This window comes from Podarcis pityusensis (genome assembly GCF_964106645.2).
Source record: "Podarcis pityusensis genome assembly, chromosome: 17".
NCBI lineage: Eukaryota > Metazoa > Chordata > Lepidosauria > Squamata > Lacertidae > Podarcis > Podarcis pityusensis.
This window is the reverse complement of record NC_138042.1, coordinates 36,109,819-36,126,080: the sequence shown is the minus strand read 5'-3', so window position 1 is coordinate 36,126,080 and position 16,262 is coordinate 36,109,819. Positions and strand designations below refer to the sequence as shown.

Here is a 16,262-nt window from a genome sequence, read left to right as displayed (position 1 = left end):
CCGTTCCGCGAGTCTCTTCGTCTTGCGGTTTTTTCGTCTTGCGAAGCAAGCCCATTAGCGGTTTAGCGGATTAGCGCTATTAGCGGCTTAGCGGATCAGCTGATAAGCGGCTTAGTGGCTTAACGGATCAGCTGTTAAGCGGCTTAGCGGATCAGCTGATAAGTGGCTTAGCGATCAGCTGTTAAGCGGCTTAGCGGATCAGCTGATAAGCGGCTTAGCGGCTTGGGAAAAAGGGGGGGGGGGAAGGAAAAAAACCCCGCAGGAACTCGCAAGACATTTTCGTCTTGCGAAGCAAGCCCATAGGGAAATTCGTCCTGCGAAGCACCTCCAAAACGGAAAACCCTTTCGTCTAGTGGGTTTTCCGTCTTGCAAGGCATTCGTCTTGCGGGGCACCACTGTATGCTTAAAATGTAGAGGGCATCAGCTGTATGGAATAAGGGTCCTCATATTCTCAAGTCTCCAAAGGGCTTCCTAACTCACCTTTTCTTGAATGCCAGGAGCTTGTTGCTTTGAACGACACTGGCTTCCGTGTCGGAGGCCTGCTGCAAAATGCTCTTTTTGGACTTCCCTTGGAAAATCACATTGTCTTGCACCAAGGCCTTGGTCTGGTCAAGCATCTCAATCGCATAATCTCGAAAGGAGTGGATTCTGTTCTTGGTTACCTTGAAGGAAAAGAGGAAAACACAATTATTGTTAACATAGCACTCCAATAGCAAAATGAGATGATTCATCATTCTGGAAGAGAAAGAGCGAGTTGGTTTTCCAGAAGCAGGTGATTTTAAAAAGAAGTGCCCAAGACAGCTTGGCAGGGACCTATGTGAGCTTCTGAACAGCATGGAAATTTGGTGCCAGTTGAACCTCAAGAGAGAAAAGGTCTAAAGCAGCATAGGCAAAGTTGGCCCTTCAGATGTTTTGAGACTACAACTCCCATCATCCCTGACCACTGGTCCTGTTAGCTAGGGATGATGGGAGTTGTAGTCCCAAAACATCTGGAGGGCCGAGTTTGCCTATGCCTGGTCTAAAGGAACTAGAAATCAGGAAGACTGTTCCCTGCGAAGAGGAACTGACGGTTATGTCGCTCTGAGGAATAAGGGTCTCCTTACCAACTACTGGCACCCTTAACAAAAGTTCCCAGGATTCGGTGGTAGAAGCCATGTCTGCTTAAAGTGGTATTATGGTGCTTGGGGGAAGTTATGGAATTGGGATTTAAAATTCATGGCATGTTATACGTTGAAAGAAAATTATATGAAAATGATGTATGGATGGTATTTTAACTCCTAGTAAATTAGCAAAATTGCATAAAACAGGCTCAAATGTATGCTGGAAATGTAAGGAAAAAGAAGGCGCCTTTCATCATATGTGGTGGAATTGTAAAGTAGTAAAAGGATTTTGGGAAATGATATATTATGAGTTGAAAAAAATGTTTAAAACAAGCTTTGTTAAAAAACCTGAAGCCTTCCTTTTAGGAATTCTAGGTGCTGAAATCCCAAAGGAGCAGAAAAGACTATTTATGTATGTGACCACGGCTGTGCGGATGTTACTGGCCCAGAGATGGAAAGAAGATAAAGTCCGAACCAGAGAAAAATGGCAGATCAACTTGATGGATTATGCCAAAATGGCTAAAATGACTGGAAGAATCAGAAATCAGGAAGACCAAAATTTTAATAAGGAATGGGGAAAATTTATAACTTATCTTAAAGACCATTGCAAACCGTTAAAATGGTTAGGATTGGAATATCACTTGTGGTTTAAGGTTGAATTCTGGACATAATGGAAGAGGCAAAGGGTTTGGATTAACATAAAAGATGCGGGAGGGAAGGATTTTTAATAACAGGACCCATAAAGGGGAGGATGGAAGTTCAGGAGATTCCTAGGAATCTTGTTTCTATGATTTGATTTATGTTTGATATATCTCTGTAAAATTTTAATTTGAGAAACCAAATAAATAAATTTGAAGAAGAAGAAGAGGAGGAGGTATTTGCAAATGTATTATGCAAATGCAGCTCTAGAACACTGTAGCACCACGTTACACCTAAAATGCTACAACTCCATCACAAAACCAAGGCCCTGGTAAGTAGTCCACTGGGGGAGGCGGTTGATAAGGTTGTCTGAGATTAAATAAATAAATAAAGTAAATAAATAAAACTACTTAACTAAAAGTAGAAATAATCAGAATATTTCTCTGTGTTGGGGTTACTTGGATGATGTTGCAACGCAACTGGCAACCCGAAATTGCAAGTCTTCAACTCCGAAGCTGAACCATGCTGGAAGGAGAAGCTCAGTAAAGAGCAGTTAAAAGAGCTGAACATAGCAGACCTAGTAAAAGAGGCAGAAATATTTTAAAGGTAAAGGGACCCCTGCCATTAGGTCCAGTCGTGGCCGACTCTGGGGTTGCGGCGCTCATCTTGCTTTATTGGCCAAGGGAGCCGGTGTGCAGCTTCCAGGTCATGTGGCCAGCATGACTAAGCCACTTCTGGCGAACCAGAGCAGTGCACGGAAACGCCGTTTACCTTCCCAACAGAGTGATACCTATTTATCTACTTGCACTTTGATGTGCTTTCGAACTGCCAGGTTGGCAGGAGCAGGGACTGAGCAACGGGAGCTCACTCCGTAGCGGGGATTCGAACCGCCAACCTTCTGATTGGCAAGTCCTAGGCTCTGTGGTTTAACCCACAGCGCCACCCGCATCCCCCTCGGCTCATCTCTCTTGCTCAGCCACGCACCTCTTGTACCATAGAGCAGTCATTTAGTACCTTGCGGAGGGTAAAGACTGTGACGGGGAGGGTCTCAATGGGCTCTGCTTACTGAGTGTGCACAGAAAAACTGCATTGGAAAAAAGAAGGAATTTGAGATGGAAGTGCTGAAAGGTTTTCAGCAAATCCAATAAAACCCTGTTTTAATTTAGTTGTGGTTTTTTTCCAATAAGATGGAAAAGAAAGTGTGTTCTTTGTAATTTGGCAAAACATGCTCAGTAACCGCAGGAAAGATATTCTCTGGTGGTGTTCGTCTTTTTTAAACTTCCAAGTTTTCAAATGACTGAAGATTTTGAGATGGATTGTTTCAAGAAGTGGCAGAAAGATATTTCCAGATTTGTGTGGCAGGGCAAAAGCCTAGAATAAAATTTAAGATATTAACTGATGCTAAAGAAAGAGGTGGTTTTGCCCTGCCAGACCTTAAACTCTATTATGAATCAGCTGCTTTTTGCTGGCTGAGAGAATGGCTGCTTATTGAAAACACAAAAAAAATCCTTCCAGTAGCACCTTTAAGACCAACTAAGTTAGTTCTTGGTATGAGCTTTCGTGTGCAAGCACACTTCTTCAGATACACTGTGTATCTGAAGAAGTGTGCTTGCACACGAAAGCTCATACCAAGAACTAACTTAGTTGGTCTTAAAGGTGCTACTGGAAGGATTTTTTTTATTTTGACTATTGAAAACACGGACGTGTTGGATTTAGAAGGCTTCAATAATGCATTTGGTTGGCATGCATATTTGTGGTACGATAAAGTAAAAGCACATAAAGCGTTTAAAAATCATATTGTTAGAAATTGTTTAATGTCTGGATAAGATATAAGGATTTGTTAGAAAAGAAAACCCCAAGATGGTTGTCACCAATGGAAGCGAAGGCACAGAAAAAACTCAATATGGAGGCCAAATGGCCGAAATATTGGGAAATTCTGGAACAAGATGGAGACAGAATAAAATTGCAGAGCTTTGAAAAATTGAAAAACAAAGTGCGAGATTGGCTCCATTATTACCAAATAATTGAGGCATACAATTTGGACAAAAAAGTTGGTTTCCAGGTGGAAAAATCAAAATTGGAAACAGAATTGTTAGATCCAAAAATTAAGAATTTGTCAAGAATGTATAACTTGCTGTTGAAATGGAACACTCAGGATGAAATGGTGAAATCAGCTATGATTAAATGGGCACAAGATGTTGGACATAATATTATGATGGCTGACTGGGAACAGTTATGGACCACAGGTATGAAATTCACGACATGTAATGCCATAAGAGAAAATTTAATGAAAATGATTTATAGGTGGTACATGACACCAGTCAAGCTTGCAAAAATTTACCATTTGCCCAATAATAAATGCTGGAAATGAGACTGAAGGTACATTCTTTCACCTTTGGTGGACATGCCCAAGGATTAAGACATTCTGGGAGATGATTTATAACGAAATGAAAAAGGTATTTGAATATACCTTTCTGAAGAAACCAGAGGCCTTTCTCCTGGGCATGGTCGGCCAATTGGTGCCAAAGAAGGATAGAACTTTTTTTATGTATGCAACAACAGCAGCAAGAATACTCATCGCGAAGTATTGGAAGACACAAGATTTACCCACCCAGGAAGAATGGCAGATGAAGTTGATGGACTATATGGAACTGGCGGAAATGACTGGCAGAATCCAAGACCAGGGAGAAGAGTCGGTGGAAGAAGACTGGAAAAAGTTTAAAGATTATTTACAGAAATACTGTAAAATTAATGAATGTTAGAAAAATGTTGGAATGAAGTTATATGGCTTTAGTAGAAATGTTATAAGGAATTAAGTATAAATAGATTAATAGAGTATTAAAGGGAAAAATAAGGTTAGAATGTGTCAAGATTATTATAGGATAGAAAACAGAGGAAGATGGAAAGGAATTGCTGAAACAATTAACAGAAGTGGAATACAAAAAGGGAGGTGTGAGGAGGTCGTGGAAACAAGTGAATGAAAGATAAGATAATGAAATTGTTCGATGTGTTTTAAATGGGTCTTGTTTTTGTTTTGTTAGTTTTATGTGTTAGTGCTTTGTAGTGTTTTTGTATTGTATTGTCTTTTTTATGTTTTTTTTTGGTAGTGTTGTGTTTAAACTGTTGGAAAATTAATAAATATTATTTTTAAAAACAAAACAAAACAAATGACTGAAGATTTTGACAGATTTTTCGGAGCACTTGGGGGTCAAAAGAAAGTAAATTAAAACAACTGTTGTTGAGACATTTCATTCCAAATCGGAGCCAGACAGAGGATGAGGTCAGGTGGGTGTCCTGTCCACCCATCCCCACAACAAAAATTCTAGTTATGCCCATGTCCAAGAGGGAATTGGCCAACAGCAGTTCTGTGGGAAACTGTGTAAAATTACCAGCTGCTGGTGGTGCAACACACACTCAAATTCCACTATATGGCGATACTGAAATCGACAAGAATCGACACCGGTTCTGAGAGATCTGCACTGGCTCCCAGTACGTTTCCGAGCACAATTCAAAGTGTTGGTGCTGACCTTGAAAGCCCTAAACGGCCTCAGCCCAGTATACTTGAAGGAGCGTCTCCACCCCCATCATTCAGCCTGGACACTGAGGTCCAGCGCCGAGGGCCTTCTGGCGGTTCCCTCATTGCGAGAAGTGAGGTTACAGGGAACCAGACAGAGGGCCTTCTTGGTAGTGGCGCCCTCCCTGTGGAACACCCTCCCTTCAGATATGAAGGAAATAAGCAGCTATCCTATCTTTAAAAGACATCTGAAGGCAGCCCTGTTCAGGGAAGTTTTTAATATTTAACGCTGTACTGTTTTTAACACTTGATTGGGAGCCGCCCAGAGTGGCTGGGGAAACTCAGCCAGATGGGAGGGGTATAAATAATAAATTATTATTATTATTATTATTATTATTATTATTAAGAACAACTGGGAAAGAAATGGGAGCATTTCCTGGAGGTTGGTACACAAAGACACAATTTCCTTTAAAAAATATCTACTGCACAACTTGCACGTTTGTGTGTGTGTTTTGCTGGGGTGTTAAGGGCTCTTGTCAGTGAATGGATCGGTAGATCCTCATCTTCTCCCATTTCTTTATTTCTTTTGCCTCCTTCATGCCTGTCATTTTCTGGGACCACATTCAACATGATATTTCTCTCCACAGCAGCAGCTTTCCCCCCTGCTTCTCTGAGGACTGTTCCAACCTGTTTACTTGCTCTTCTACTTCTCTTGGGGTAGGCAATGGATTCTTGCCAGAACGCAAATGAGAAAACAGCAGCAGAGGCAACAAACAAGCCTTAGGCTTCCTATTAAAATGTGCTCACTTATCAATATAGAGGTGTGTGGGCACTTTGCACCCCTCCCCATTTTTGCAATTGTTTTTTTTTTTAATTGAGCGATGTGGGATTTTTTTTGGAATTTTGTTGTTTGGTTGCAGCTCGTTTGTCTGTTTTATTTCTTTGGGAACGTGTGTGTAGGTGTTCCGATTCCTTTTGGGGGCGGGGTGGTGGTGGTTCTGAGCATCGCGTTTTTCTTCCTTCCTGTGAAATAGGTATTCTGCGGTGTTCACAGAAGTTTCTTAGCTCTCCAAGTGTGCTCCTGGAACCAAGTATCTACAATACTCTCTTATTTATTTTATAGTACAGTACATTGATTATTGCTTTCATGTTATGGATCAATGGTCCATAAAAATTCATGTTAAATTGCTGTTTTAGGGGTTGTTTTTAAAAGTCGAGAACTGATTAATCCATTTTGCATCACTTTCTATGGGAAAGCGCACCTTGGTTTAAGAACGCTTTGGTTTTGGAACAGACTTCCAGAACGGATTAAGTTTGAGAACCAAGGTACGTGTGTGTGTGTGTGTGTGTGTGTGTGTGTGTGTGTGTGTGATATGGCTAAGGTAAAGGCCCCCTGGGTGGTTAAGTCCAGTCAAAGGCGACTATGGGGTTGTTGTGCTCATCTCGCTTTCAGGCCAAGGGAGATGGCATTTGTCCACAGACAGATTTCCGGATCATGTGGCCAGTATGACAAAACCCCTTCTGGCACAACGGGACACCATGATGGAAACCAGAGCGCACGGAAACGCCGTTTGCCTTCCTGCCGCAGAGGTACCTATTTATCAATTTGCACTGGTATGCTTTCAAACTGCTAGGTTGGCAAGAGCTGGGACGGAGCAATGGGAGCTCACCCCGTTGTGGGGATTCGAACTGCCGACGTTCTGATCGGCACGCCCAAGTCAGTAGTTTAGACCACAGTGCCACCTGCATCCCTTTATATATAAAGTGGCTACTTTACTTGGAATACTAAAACGTATTTGTGTGTGTGTGTGTGTACACACACACACACACACACACACACACACGTTTTAGTATTCCAAGTAAAGTAGTGTGTTATGTTTGAAATCTAAACAGAAAATCTTGTGCAGTCTTTTCTAGGAGAAAAAAAAAGAACTATATTTTTTAAATGGCCAAAGAACCTGGGGCAGCTTTCACACATATAAATATCACTGCTGGAAGGAAAAAACGAGGTACTGTATTTTTTGCTCTATAAGACTCACTTTTTCCCTCCTAAAAAGTAAGGGGAAATGTGGAGTGAATGCACGCTGCGCAGCTATCCCAGAAGCCAGAACAGCAAGAGGTATCGCTGCTTTCTCTGCGAAGCGATCCCTCTTGCTGTTCTGGCTTCTGAGATTCAGAATATATTTTTTTCTTGTTTTCCTCCTCCAAAAACTAGGTGCGTATTGTGGTCTGGTGCGTCTTATAGAGCGAAAAATACGGTGACTTGTGCATGCAACCCTTCTTGGAGGGCTGGTGAAATATAGATAATCATAATGAGTCATCTAAATAACCACAAATCATCATAATGATTATTTATGACTATTTAGATGACTCTTGGGGCCCATCCAACTCTGTAATTCTATGGAAGGCCACCCGCCAGAGATTTTTCAGCTGTAATTCCTGCACTGCAGGGGGCTAGACTGGATGATCACTGGGATCCCTTCCAACTCCACGATTCCCTGGTAACAAGCAAGCTTGTTCTCTTTTATTTCGCCACGCACCTTCATATCGGCTGCCTGCAGCAGCTTGAGGCCGCAGCCCTGATTGCCCAAAATGTCATTCTCGGTGACGATTCCCTCGCCCTTGGAGGCCACCCCGTGGCTGCTGTTGTCATAAATGCCGTTCCCACGAAGCTCCACCCGGCACTCTGCTTCCACCACGACTCCCCCGAGGCTATTGCAAGAGATGCTGTTGTTTGCGATTCTCGTCAGCTGCGAGCTTTGGAACACGGAGACCCCGCAGTCGTGGTTGGCGTGGATGGCGTTTCCAATGATGTTCAGGGCTTCGCTGCTCTTGATGTACAAGCCAGCAGCTACGAGAGGAGGAAAAGCACCCCTGAATCAATAACCTATTTTACCAACAACAACCACCTGGGGCAAGAAGGGACAGAAACCCGGAAATGCACCTACACTGAAGTCAAACGATGAAGATGCTGCAATGTTAATATCTGCATTAAAAACAAAAAATTGCCCCCAGTTAAACAGACCCCAGCTATATGGCTAGGATCATGATTTTAAGGAAGGTGTGATATTTTATTATACCAACCGGAAGGGCTTTTTTCAGCCAGAACTCACCGGAACTGAGCTATGGCACATCTTTGCTGAGTTCCGGCACTACTTTATAGTGTTTTGGCACGGCGGCTCAGCGTCACATTGCTCCAGGTTGCAGGCGGCACGGTGACTGGTGCCACACGGTGGATCGCGGCACCATAAGTCACCGAAACCGGTGGTGGGGCAAGCGTAGCATTTCTGCAGGAGCTTCCCAGTATACCTGAAGGAGCGTCTCCACTCCCATCGTTCAGCCCAGACACTGAGGTCCAGCTCCGAGGGCCTTCTGGCGGTTCCCTCACTGCGAGAAGTGAAGCTACAGGGAACCAGGCAGAGGACCTTCTCGGTAGTGGCACCTGCCCTGTGGAACACTCTCCTGTCAGATGTCAAGGAAATAAACAACTATCTGACTTTTAGAAGACATCTGAAGTTTTTAATGTTTGATGTTTTATCGTGTTTTTAATATTCTGTTGAGACCCAGAGTAGCTAGGGAGACCCGGCCAGATGGGAGAAGTATTATTATTATTATTCCCAGAAGGAATTCTCAGAATGTTCTTTGGAGCCTCTTTGGCCTTTCCCATGGACAAGGCTGGCTACACAATGTTCCCGGCCAGCACTCACCTCCATTGTGGTTGATGTTGTTCGACTCCACGAGAGCCACGCTGATTGGCCTCCGGATAACCACGCGCTCATCCTCACTCTCCAGCTCATTCTCCCAGTTGGCAGCTTCTCCTTCGTCATTGAAATTCTCGTTGCCCCCTTGGTTGGCGAGGTAGTCATTAGCATCATCTTTGCGGCAAAACACCGCAATCCCATAGATGCTGTTGTGACCGATTTGGTTGTTTGCGATGTGCGGGAGGCTGGAGGACATTATCCAGACACCGCAGCCCTTGTTCCCTATGCCAAGAGAAAAGGGAGAAAGCACATTGGCCTGTCTTCCTGATGTAACATTGTGCAAGAGACTGAAAAATCTTGGGCCGGGTCCAAGGTGTCCTGAAAAATCTTGGGCCGGGTCCAAGGTGTCCTGAACTGGTTGGAGGCTGAGGAATGGTGAGAGGCAGAATCTCCGCAGACTGGGCTGAGTGTCAGGCCTAATAAGCAGGACAGCTCATTCCTGGTGGTCTTCCTCCATGAAAATCAGTTGTTGAAACAGAAAGTCCCTGCCTCCCCACAGACATCCAAGTCCCTCTTCTCCAAGGCCGTCTGTATGCAACCAACCTTTCCTCCGCCCTTTTCATGCCTCTACTGGTTCTGGGAGACGAGAGCCAGTTGCAGCAGGAGGGGAAGACACCTGTGACTCTTCACCAGCCAGACTCATCTCTGCTTCTTGGCCTCCCTCCTCTCCAGCTTCCCGGACTTCCCTCTACCACAGCCTCTCCCAAGCTCACTGTTGGGTTTGGAACTTAACAGGTTAAGAAGTTCCCATGATGCCTCAGCATTCTGACGTCAGTTTTAGAAGCTGGGAGGAGTCTGGGAGGAGTTACGTTCTGTTCCTCTCTGGTCTCTGAGGGAAGAGGTCGCAGTTTTTAGTCATGGAGGCGGTGAGCCCAGGAGATTCCTGGGGAAAGTCGGAATAAAGGACTGATATTAGACAAACCTGGTCTCTGTCTGTGTTTGTCGGAAGCTAAGTGGAAGCTACGTGACAGCTTTGACGCTGTGTGAACTCTGCTGAGGCGTGACTGGAGAGCTACTGAAGACGGAGCTGAGTGGCGCAGCTCGGAGGAAGCGCGCCGGGCATAAAGAGCTAATTGTGGATCGTAAATCAATTAGCGGGGGTCACGCCAAACCAATAAATCAACTTCAACAGGTTATGGACCCTTAATCACCGATCGTAAAAACTGTCACAGGAACGCTTTGAAGTGCCGGAATGCGTTTGGAGCCGAGGCAGGAGGCGGTGAGTTTTTGCCTGGTGTTAAGAGGCAAAGGAGAGCTGCGGAGCTCAGAGCGGCTGGCTGAAAGACACTAAGTGGTTGCCTGTGCTGAGAGCTGAGTGCTGGGAGCTGAGAGCAGCTGGAAAATCGTTTCCCCACGGATGGGTGCCGGAGGAGCTTGTAATCTGTGAGTACAGCTTGGGGCCCCTTGGGAGAACGGAAGACAATGGCAGGCAGCCAGGTCTTGGAGGACATTGCGTTTCAACAGCTCACTCTAAGAAAGTAAGCAAGGGCTGTCTGGGAATGTGCTGCTGGGATGTGCTGTGAAGCTTCAGCAGGAGGCCAGAGCCCTGGAGAAGTATTGCAAAAGCCTAGAGATGGCTGCAGCCCCTGTTCCTGATGTTTTAGCCTCAAGGAGTGCTAGTGAGCAGATCGGGGGGGCGAAGGATTCCAAAGGCCACTTTGAAAAGTTTTCCACTGTGCGTGCTGGAGTGGAATGTCAACAAAGCAGGTTCCCAGAAAGCCGCAGTGGGAGCCAGGCCAGAGGGGGCGGAGCTGGCAAGGAGTGCTTTTCCGGAGAAGGAGGGCCAAGCCGGCTGGGAGGAGCCCCGGGCAGTGTTTTTCCACTGGAGTTCGTCGTTGATGCCCATGGAGAGCGGAGACAGCTGGGCAGGAAGGTCCCAAGGTCAACCAGCTGAGTTCCCATGGGAGTCAGTCTCGGAGAGGAGGCCAGCGTGGGAACGCAAGGGAAAGACGTGGTTCAGACGCTGGGGAGGGTTGTTTTCTTATCACTGCTTCTATGGCAACTGTGAAGAACAACTCCAGCCAGGACACGGTGACGCGCTGGGTGTTGGATACTGCTGTTGGTCAGCACCTGCTAAGCGAGCCTGCTGGCGAAATGCGGAACTGCAGGGCTGTTTCGACAGGACACAACTGTGATGTTAGCAGACGGAATGAGAAAGTCGGTTTCTGCTGTGGCTAACATGTTTTTTCTCCTTTACAGGAGGAGCAAGAGGTCTACGTTGTGCCGGGACTGAATTGTTGTTTGTTATCCATTTTCAGAGGGGGGAAACAAGTGGCCAACGTGAAAAGGGGGCAGAACAATCTCTTTGTTCTGGAGTCACCTCTGGAGGGTGGTGGGAATGCTGGAAAAGCACAGGCGCAGTGTGCTAAGGTTCCCAGTCATGTGCAAAAGCTGCACAGGTGCACAAAGGGTACAAACTCCGGAAATGTGGGAGGTCCCTAGGGTGCAGGGCATGCAAGGGTGCACAGGTACATGGTTTTCCCGGGTTTGGGAGGGTAGCCAAAGAGCCCTTTGAGCTCTTTGGGGCAGGTGGTCCAAAGGTTCAGGAAATGATCTTCTGTGGATATGATCCTGCAACCAATGGGTGGAAGTTTGCATACCCAGAGGGTGATCAAACCAAGCTGCTGGTCAGTAAGCAGGCTGAGTTCTGTGAACAGGTTGGGTGTTCAAGACTCAGGGATAGTTCTGATTTTCTCTCAGAATGTCTGTCTGATTCTGAGGAGGAAGGGGAGCCAGAGGCTGATCCCGGTGATGGGGACCAGGTCCAAGATCAGGGTTCAGAACCCGGTGATGGGGACCAGGTCCAAGATCAGGGTTCAGGGCAGGTTTGGGCATCTCCAAAGGTTGTGAAAGGAGTGTCCAGGTGTGAGGCTTCGTCTCCGGTTAGCGTAATGGAGAAAGCTCACAAACAGGGTGTCAAGTCAGAGGGGGAAGGATCTGACGGAGAAGACACAACTGCTGGCCCAAATGGGTCAGTAGGGTATCAGGTCACAAGTGCGTGAAAAAGTGTCGCACAGTGTGATTCTGGGAGTGTTGAAGGGGTTCAACAGGTGCCTGGGAAAGATGCCGGGAAGGGGCATAAGGCAAAGGGGAAGGTGTTGAACTCAACAAGGTCTTGTCAGAATGGTTCGGCAAGAGGGGGTGTTGGGTTTGGAACTTAACAGGTTAAGAAGTTCCCATGATGCCTCAGCATTCTGACGTCAGTTTTAGAAGCTGGGAGGAGTCTGGGAGGAGTTACGTTCTGTTCCTCTCTGGTCTCTGAGGGAAGAGGTCGCAGTTTTTAGTCATGGAGGCGGTGAGCCCAGGAGATTCCTGGGGAAAGTCGGAATAAAGGACTGATATTAGACAAACCTGGTCTCTGTCTGTGTTTGTCGGAAGCTAAGTGGAAGCTACGTGACAGCTTTGACGCTGTGTGAACTCTGCTGAGGCGTGACTGGAGAGCTACTGAAGACGGAGCTGAGTGGCGCAGCTCGGAGGAAGCGCGCCGGGCATAAAGAGCTAATTGTGGATCGTAAATCAATTAGCGGGGGTCACGCCAAACCAATAAATCAACTTCAACACTCACAAAGCCTTGTTTCCTTTTTAGCTTCCAACACTTCCTCTTGCCTGTCATCTCCCTCTGACTCATCATTGTCCAGCCCCCCAATCCTGGGCTCTGAGCCCTTTTCCCTTGGATGTTCCCTAGCTGGTGCCTCTCACCATTCCACTGTGTCCAGCCAGTCCCTGACAGGCCATCATCCATTTTGAAACTGGATTCTAGAACAGTCTGTGGAGAGCTGCTCTGCTACACTCAGTACACAAGACCCAGGGAAACAAGGATATGTAGGGGGTAATAACCCCACTGTCAGAAGATTTACCATAAATGGTGTTTCCTTCTATGAGTCCTTTCCCACGCTCCCCGACCACCACGCCGTCTGAATAGCCACAGCAGATCAGGTTACTTCTGAGGACAGGGTCACCTCCACGGCGGATGTCTGTACCTCCCCACTGGTTCTCCCGGATGACGTTTTCTAAAGCAGTTTAAGAAAGGAAGGGTAAACAAAGGACTGCCAATTATCCAAAGGAGCACTGAAGGAATGACGTGAAAAGACTATTTCACGTCAAGCCAGTTTCTACCTCGACTTCTGTATCAACCTGAGGCAGCCCAAGGGCTGTGTCATCATCCAGCATGTAGCTAGCAAAATGCTTGTTGTTATGAAAGGTTATTATTGTGTTTGCTATGAAGGACGAGGATGGCGCTGTGGTCTAAACCACTGAGACTCTTGGGATTGCCCATCAGTAGGTCGGCGGTTCGAATTCCCGCGATGGGGTGAGCTCCCGTTGCTCTGCCCCAGCTCCTGCCAACCTAGCAATCCAAAAGCATATCAGTGCAAGTAGATAAATAGCTACCACTGTAGCGGGAAGGTAAATGGCATTTCCATGCACTCTGGCTTCTGCCACGGTGCTCTGTTGTGCCAGAAGCAGTTTAGTCATGCTGGCCACATGACCCCAAAAAGCTGTCTGTGGACAAACGCTGGCTCCCTCGGCCGGAAAGCAAGAAGAGCGCCACAACCCCATAGTCAACTTTGACTGGACTTTACCGTCCAGGGGTCCTTTACCTTTTGTTTTGTTTTGTTTTGTTTTGTTATGATAAGAAGGGGGAACAGGAGAAAGGAGGAGAGCGTTCTCTTTCCAGCACAGATCCTTGGCTACTATGACACACTGGGAACCGCAGTGACAGACCACTAAGGGAAAGCTTTCCAAATTGTGTGCCACAACACATTAGTGTGTTGGCCGCAGTGAGTAGGCGTGTCACACAAATGTTCCCTGCATTCCTCCTGGGGCTGGAAAGGGTTCATTTAACCTCCGGCTTGCTAGTAAAACTGAACTGCTGTGTTGTGAAATGATGCACGTCCAAAAAGTGTGTCACCAACGTGAAAAGTCTGGAAAGCTCTGCATTAAGGAAATGCTCTGGCCGTGCTCAAAAAGGGAAGTTCTGAGAGGCAGGTGGCGCCAAACGGACAAGAGAAATAACCATGAAGTGGTCACCAGACTTTTGTTGTTCAGGGCTGCAGCAGTTCTGAGGTGACTCTCCTATGAGCTAGGAAGCCCATGGATCAAACAGCACTTGAAGTCAAAAAGTGGCTTTAGGCAAGCAGCCAGAGTCTCTCTTTTGTAAGATGGGGATGTACACACTGGCCTACCTTACAGGGTTATGGGAAAGGACCACCAAAACCTTGTCACATGAAACTTGAAGCACACAAGTGAAGGAAGCTGCCCAATACAGAATCAGCCTTATCAAACTCAGTATTGTCTACACTGACTGCCAGCAGCTCCAGGGGGTTGGCTCAGGCAATTGACATTCATTCCCAGTCTTACTTGCTCAGCCACTGAGCTAGGGACCTTCCTGCCCAGGATTGTAGTGGTGGGGGGGGGGGGCCAAAAACCCTGCCAAAACTGAAATGAGGATTCACTGTTTGGAGGTTATTTTTTGCCCGATCTGAACCCATGCCCCAGAAATGCTTTCCTTCCCACACCTGTTATTTGGCCTCTTCCGTTCTCGTTCACAGCGATGCCAGCAGCAAGGCCTTGGAAGATGTGGTTCCCACTGGAATGAAAAGGGGTGGAGACACTGTCAGTGTTTTATACAGTTTGCTTATTTGTATAACAGCACAAGGTGAGAAAATAGTGGTGGGGTTTTATCTTCTACACAAGTGCAAACACAAAGAACTCCCTCTGTGAAATTTGGCTTTCCTAATAGTCCTAAGTACTTGGCTTATGTCTTTTTTGGATAATTAATTAATTAAATTTATATTTTGCCCTTCATAACATCTCAGGGCAGTTCCCAGAATATACCGTTTCATTTTTTGCATTTGTACTGCTATTATTTTTATAGTACTGGCTATCTTTTTTAAAAGAGATTTTACTATAGAGTTTAGCCATCTCAACAAATGCCTGCCAACACTTCCATAGGAGAAAATATTACAGCAGTTTTATTTTAGTGGTACCCAAAAATGATTTTGATTGTCACCAGATGCCAGTAAGTGACTATATCTGAATTCAAAAAGGCATTATCTTAAACTTTGCTGTTGTCAGACTGAAGACAGAAACTTCAAAAGGTATCAGCAAAGAGTATGGTAGCTGAGTTTCCTTAACATGAAGCAGTTGTTTTTCATTATGACAGCTTGAGCCCTTGAATATTCTGGGAGTTTTTTATAGTATTGATTTGCTTACTTCAATTAAAATTTATTATTATTATTTTTTAAAAAAACAGTATTGAAAGCTGCTGGGAGATCAAGGAGAACGAGCAGTGCTTATTTCCACCCTGTCCCCATCCCTTCTCTGAAAATGATCTTTGTGGGGGAATAATAGTGTGGTGAGATCTCTGTCAACCTAAAGAGAATCTCCTGGAGCCATTCTCTGGATGCCTCTGGGATTGAGGCTTTTAAGAAAAAAGGCCGGAGAAACAAGCTTTCCGATTGGTCCAAAGACCCAAGTGAGACTTCTGTTTGAAATACATTCAGGGCTGCTTGGGAATAATTAGCATAGCAATAATATCTTCTTAAGAATAACAAGCCTCATCTCCCACAACAAAAACACTAGGCAAGATCAAGTCACATGCCTCTTGTTTTAGCAGGGACAAACTGATCTCAATTATAATAGACTTGCAGGGTTTTTTGTTTTGATGAGCATGCTGCTGACAGCGTTGTCTAGGAAGAGAAATTATGTCTCCGCTCTGAGCTCCCTTCTTCTTTAATGTTCATTTCCTCTAGACTTCATTCGCTGCATCATAATCACCAGACAAGACAGCTGCCTATTTAGAAATTGCTACTTATTTGACAGGTCTGTTTCAGCCCAGTCATGACCCTTATGGTTTGCAGATTAATAAAATCTGTTTCACACTTGTCAGTCGGGCTATTATGCCGGAACAAGCCGTTCCCAAACGGATGCTTAAGCCTGTCTGGGTTGCTTTGTGTTTCGGAAGAGCGTTGTGGGGCTGTTGTTTTCCTGCAAGAAGTGTCTGCTGTTGCATTCGCAACACAGCTCCGACATTCATCTCAAAACAAGAACCGCCAATAAATCAGTAGGAGGTTTGCATGCCCTATAGACTCCCAAGTTTGAAAACTCCACAACCTGGAAGGTGATGAACTGAACTTCACGGCCAAGTTGGGATTCAAACTCTGGTTTATTCGAACTCTAGCCATTTTGCCACACTGGCTCTATGGACTGCCTACCCAAAGTAGCCCTTTGCCAGGGATGGAGAACACT

The 16,262-nt window shown here is 45.7% G+C and overlaps 1 protein-coding gene and 1 long non-coding RNA gene across 2 annotated transcripts in view; one reads left to right on the top strand and one right to left on the bottom strand.

The window, feature by feature from the left end:
• The window catches only part of FBXO10 (F-box protein 10), a 45,863-nt gene that overhangs the window by 4,062 nt on the left and 25,539 nt on the right, over positions 1–16,262 (bottom strand). Inside the window, exons 6-10 of the mRNA XM_080986728.1 lie at positions 14,531–14,601; positions 12,872–13,024; positions 8,961–9,236; positions 7,794–8,104; positions 481–662 (exon numbers count right to left, since the gene is read on the bottom strand). Coding sequence (XP_080842854.1) covers positions 481–662; positions 7,794–8,104; positions 8,961–9,236; positions 12,872–13,024; positions 14,531–14,601 — 993 coding nt within the window. The remainder of the gene's footprint in view (positions 1–480; positions 663–7,793; positions 8,105–8,960; positions 9,237–12,871; positions 13,025–14,530; positions 14,602–16,262) is intronic.
• On the top strand, positions 14,578–15,898 carry LOC308466362. The gene is made up of 2 exons (XR_013980799.1): positions 14,578–14,670; positions 15,767–15,898. It is a non-coding gene; the product is annotated as an uncharacterized lncRNA (long non-coding RNA).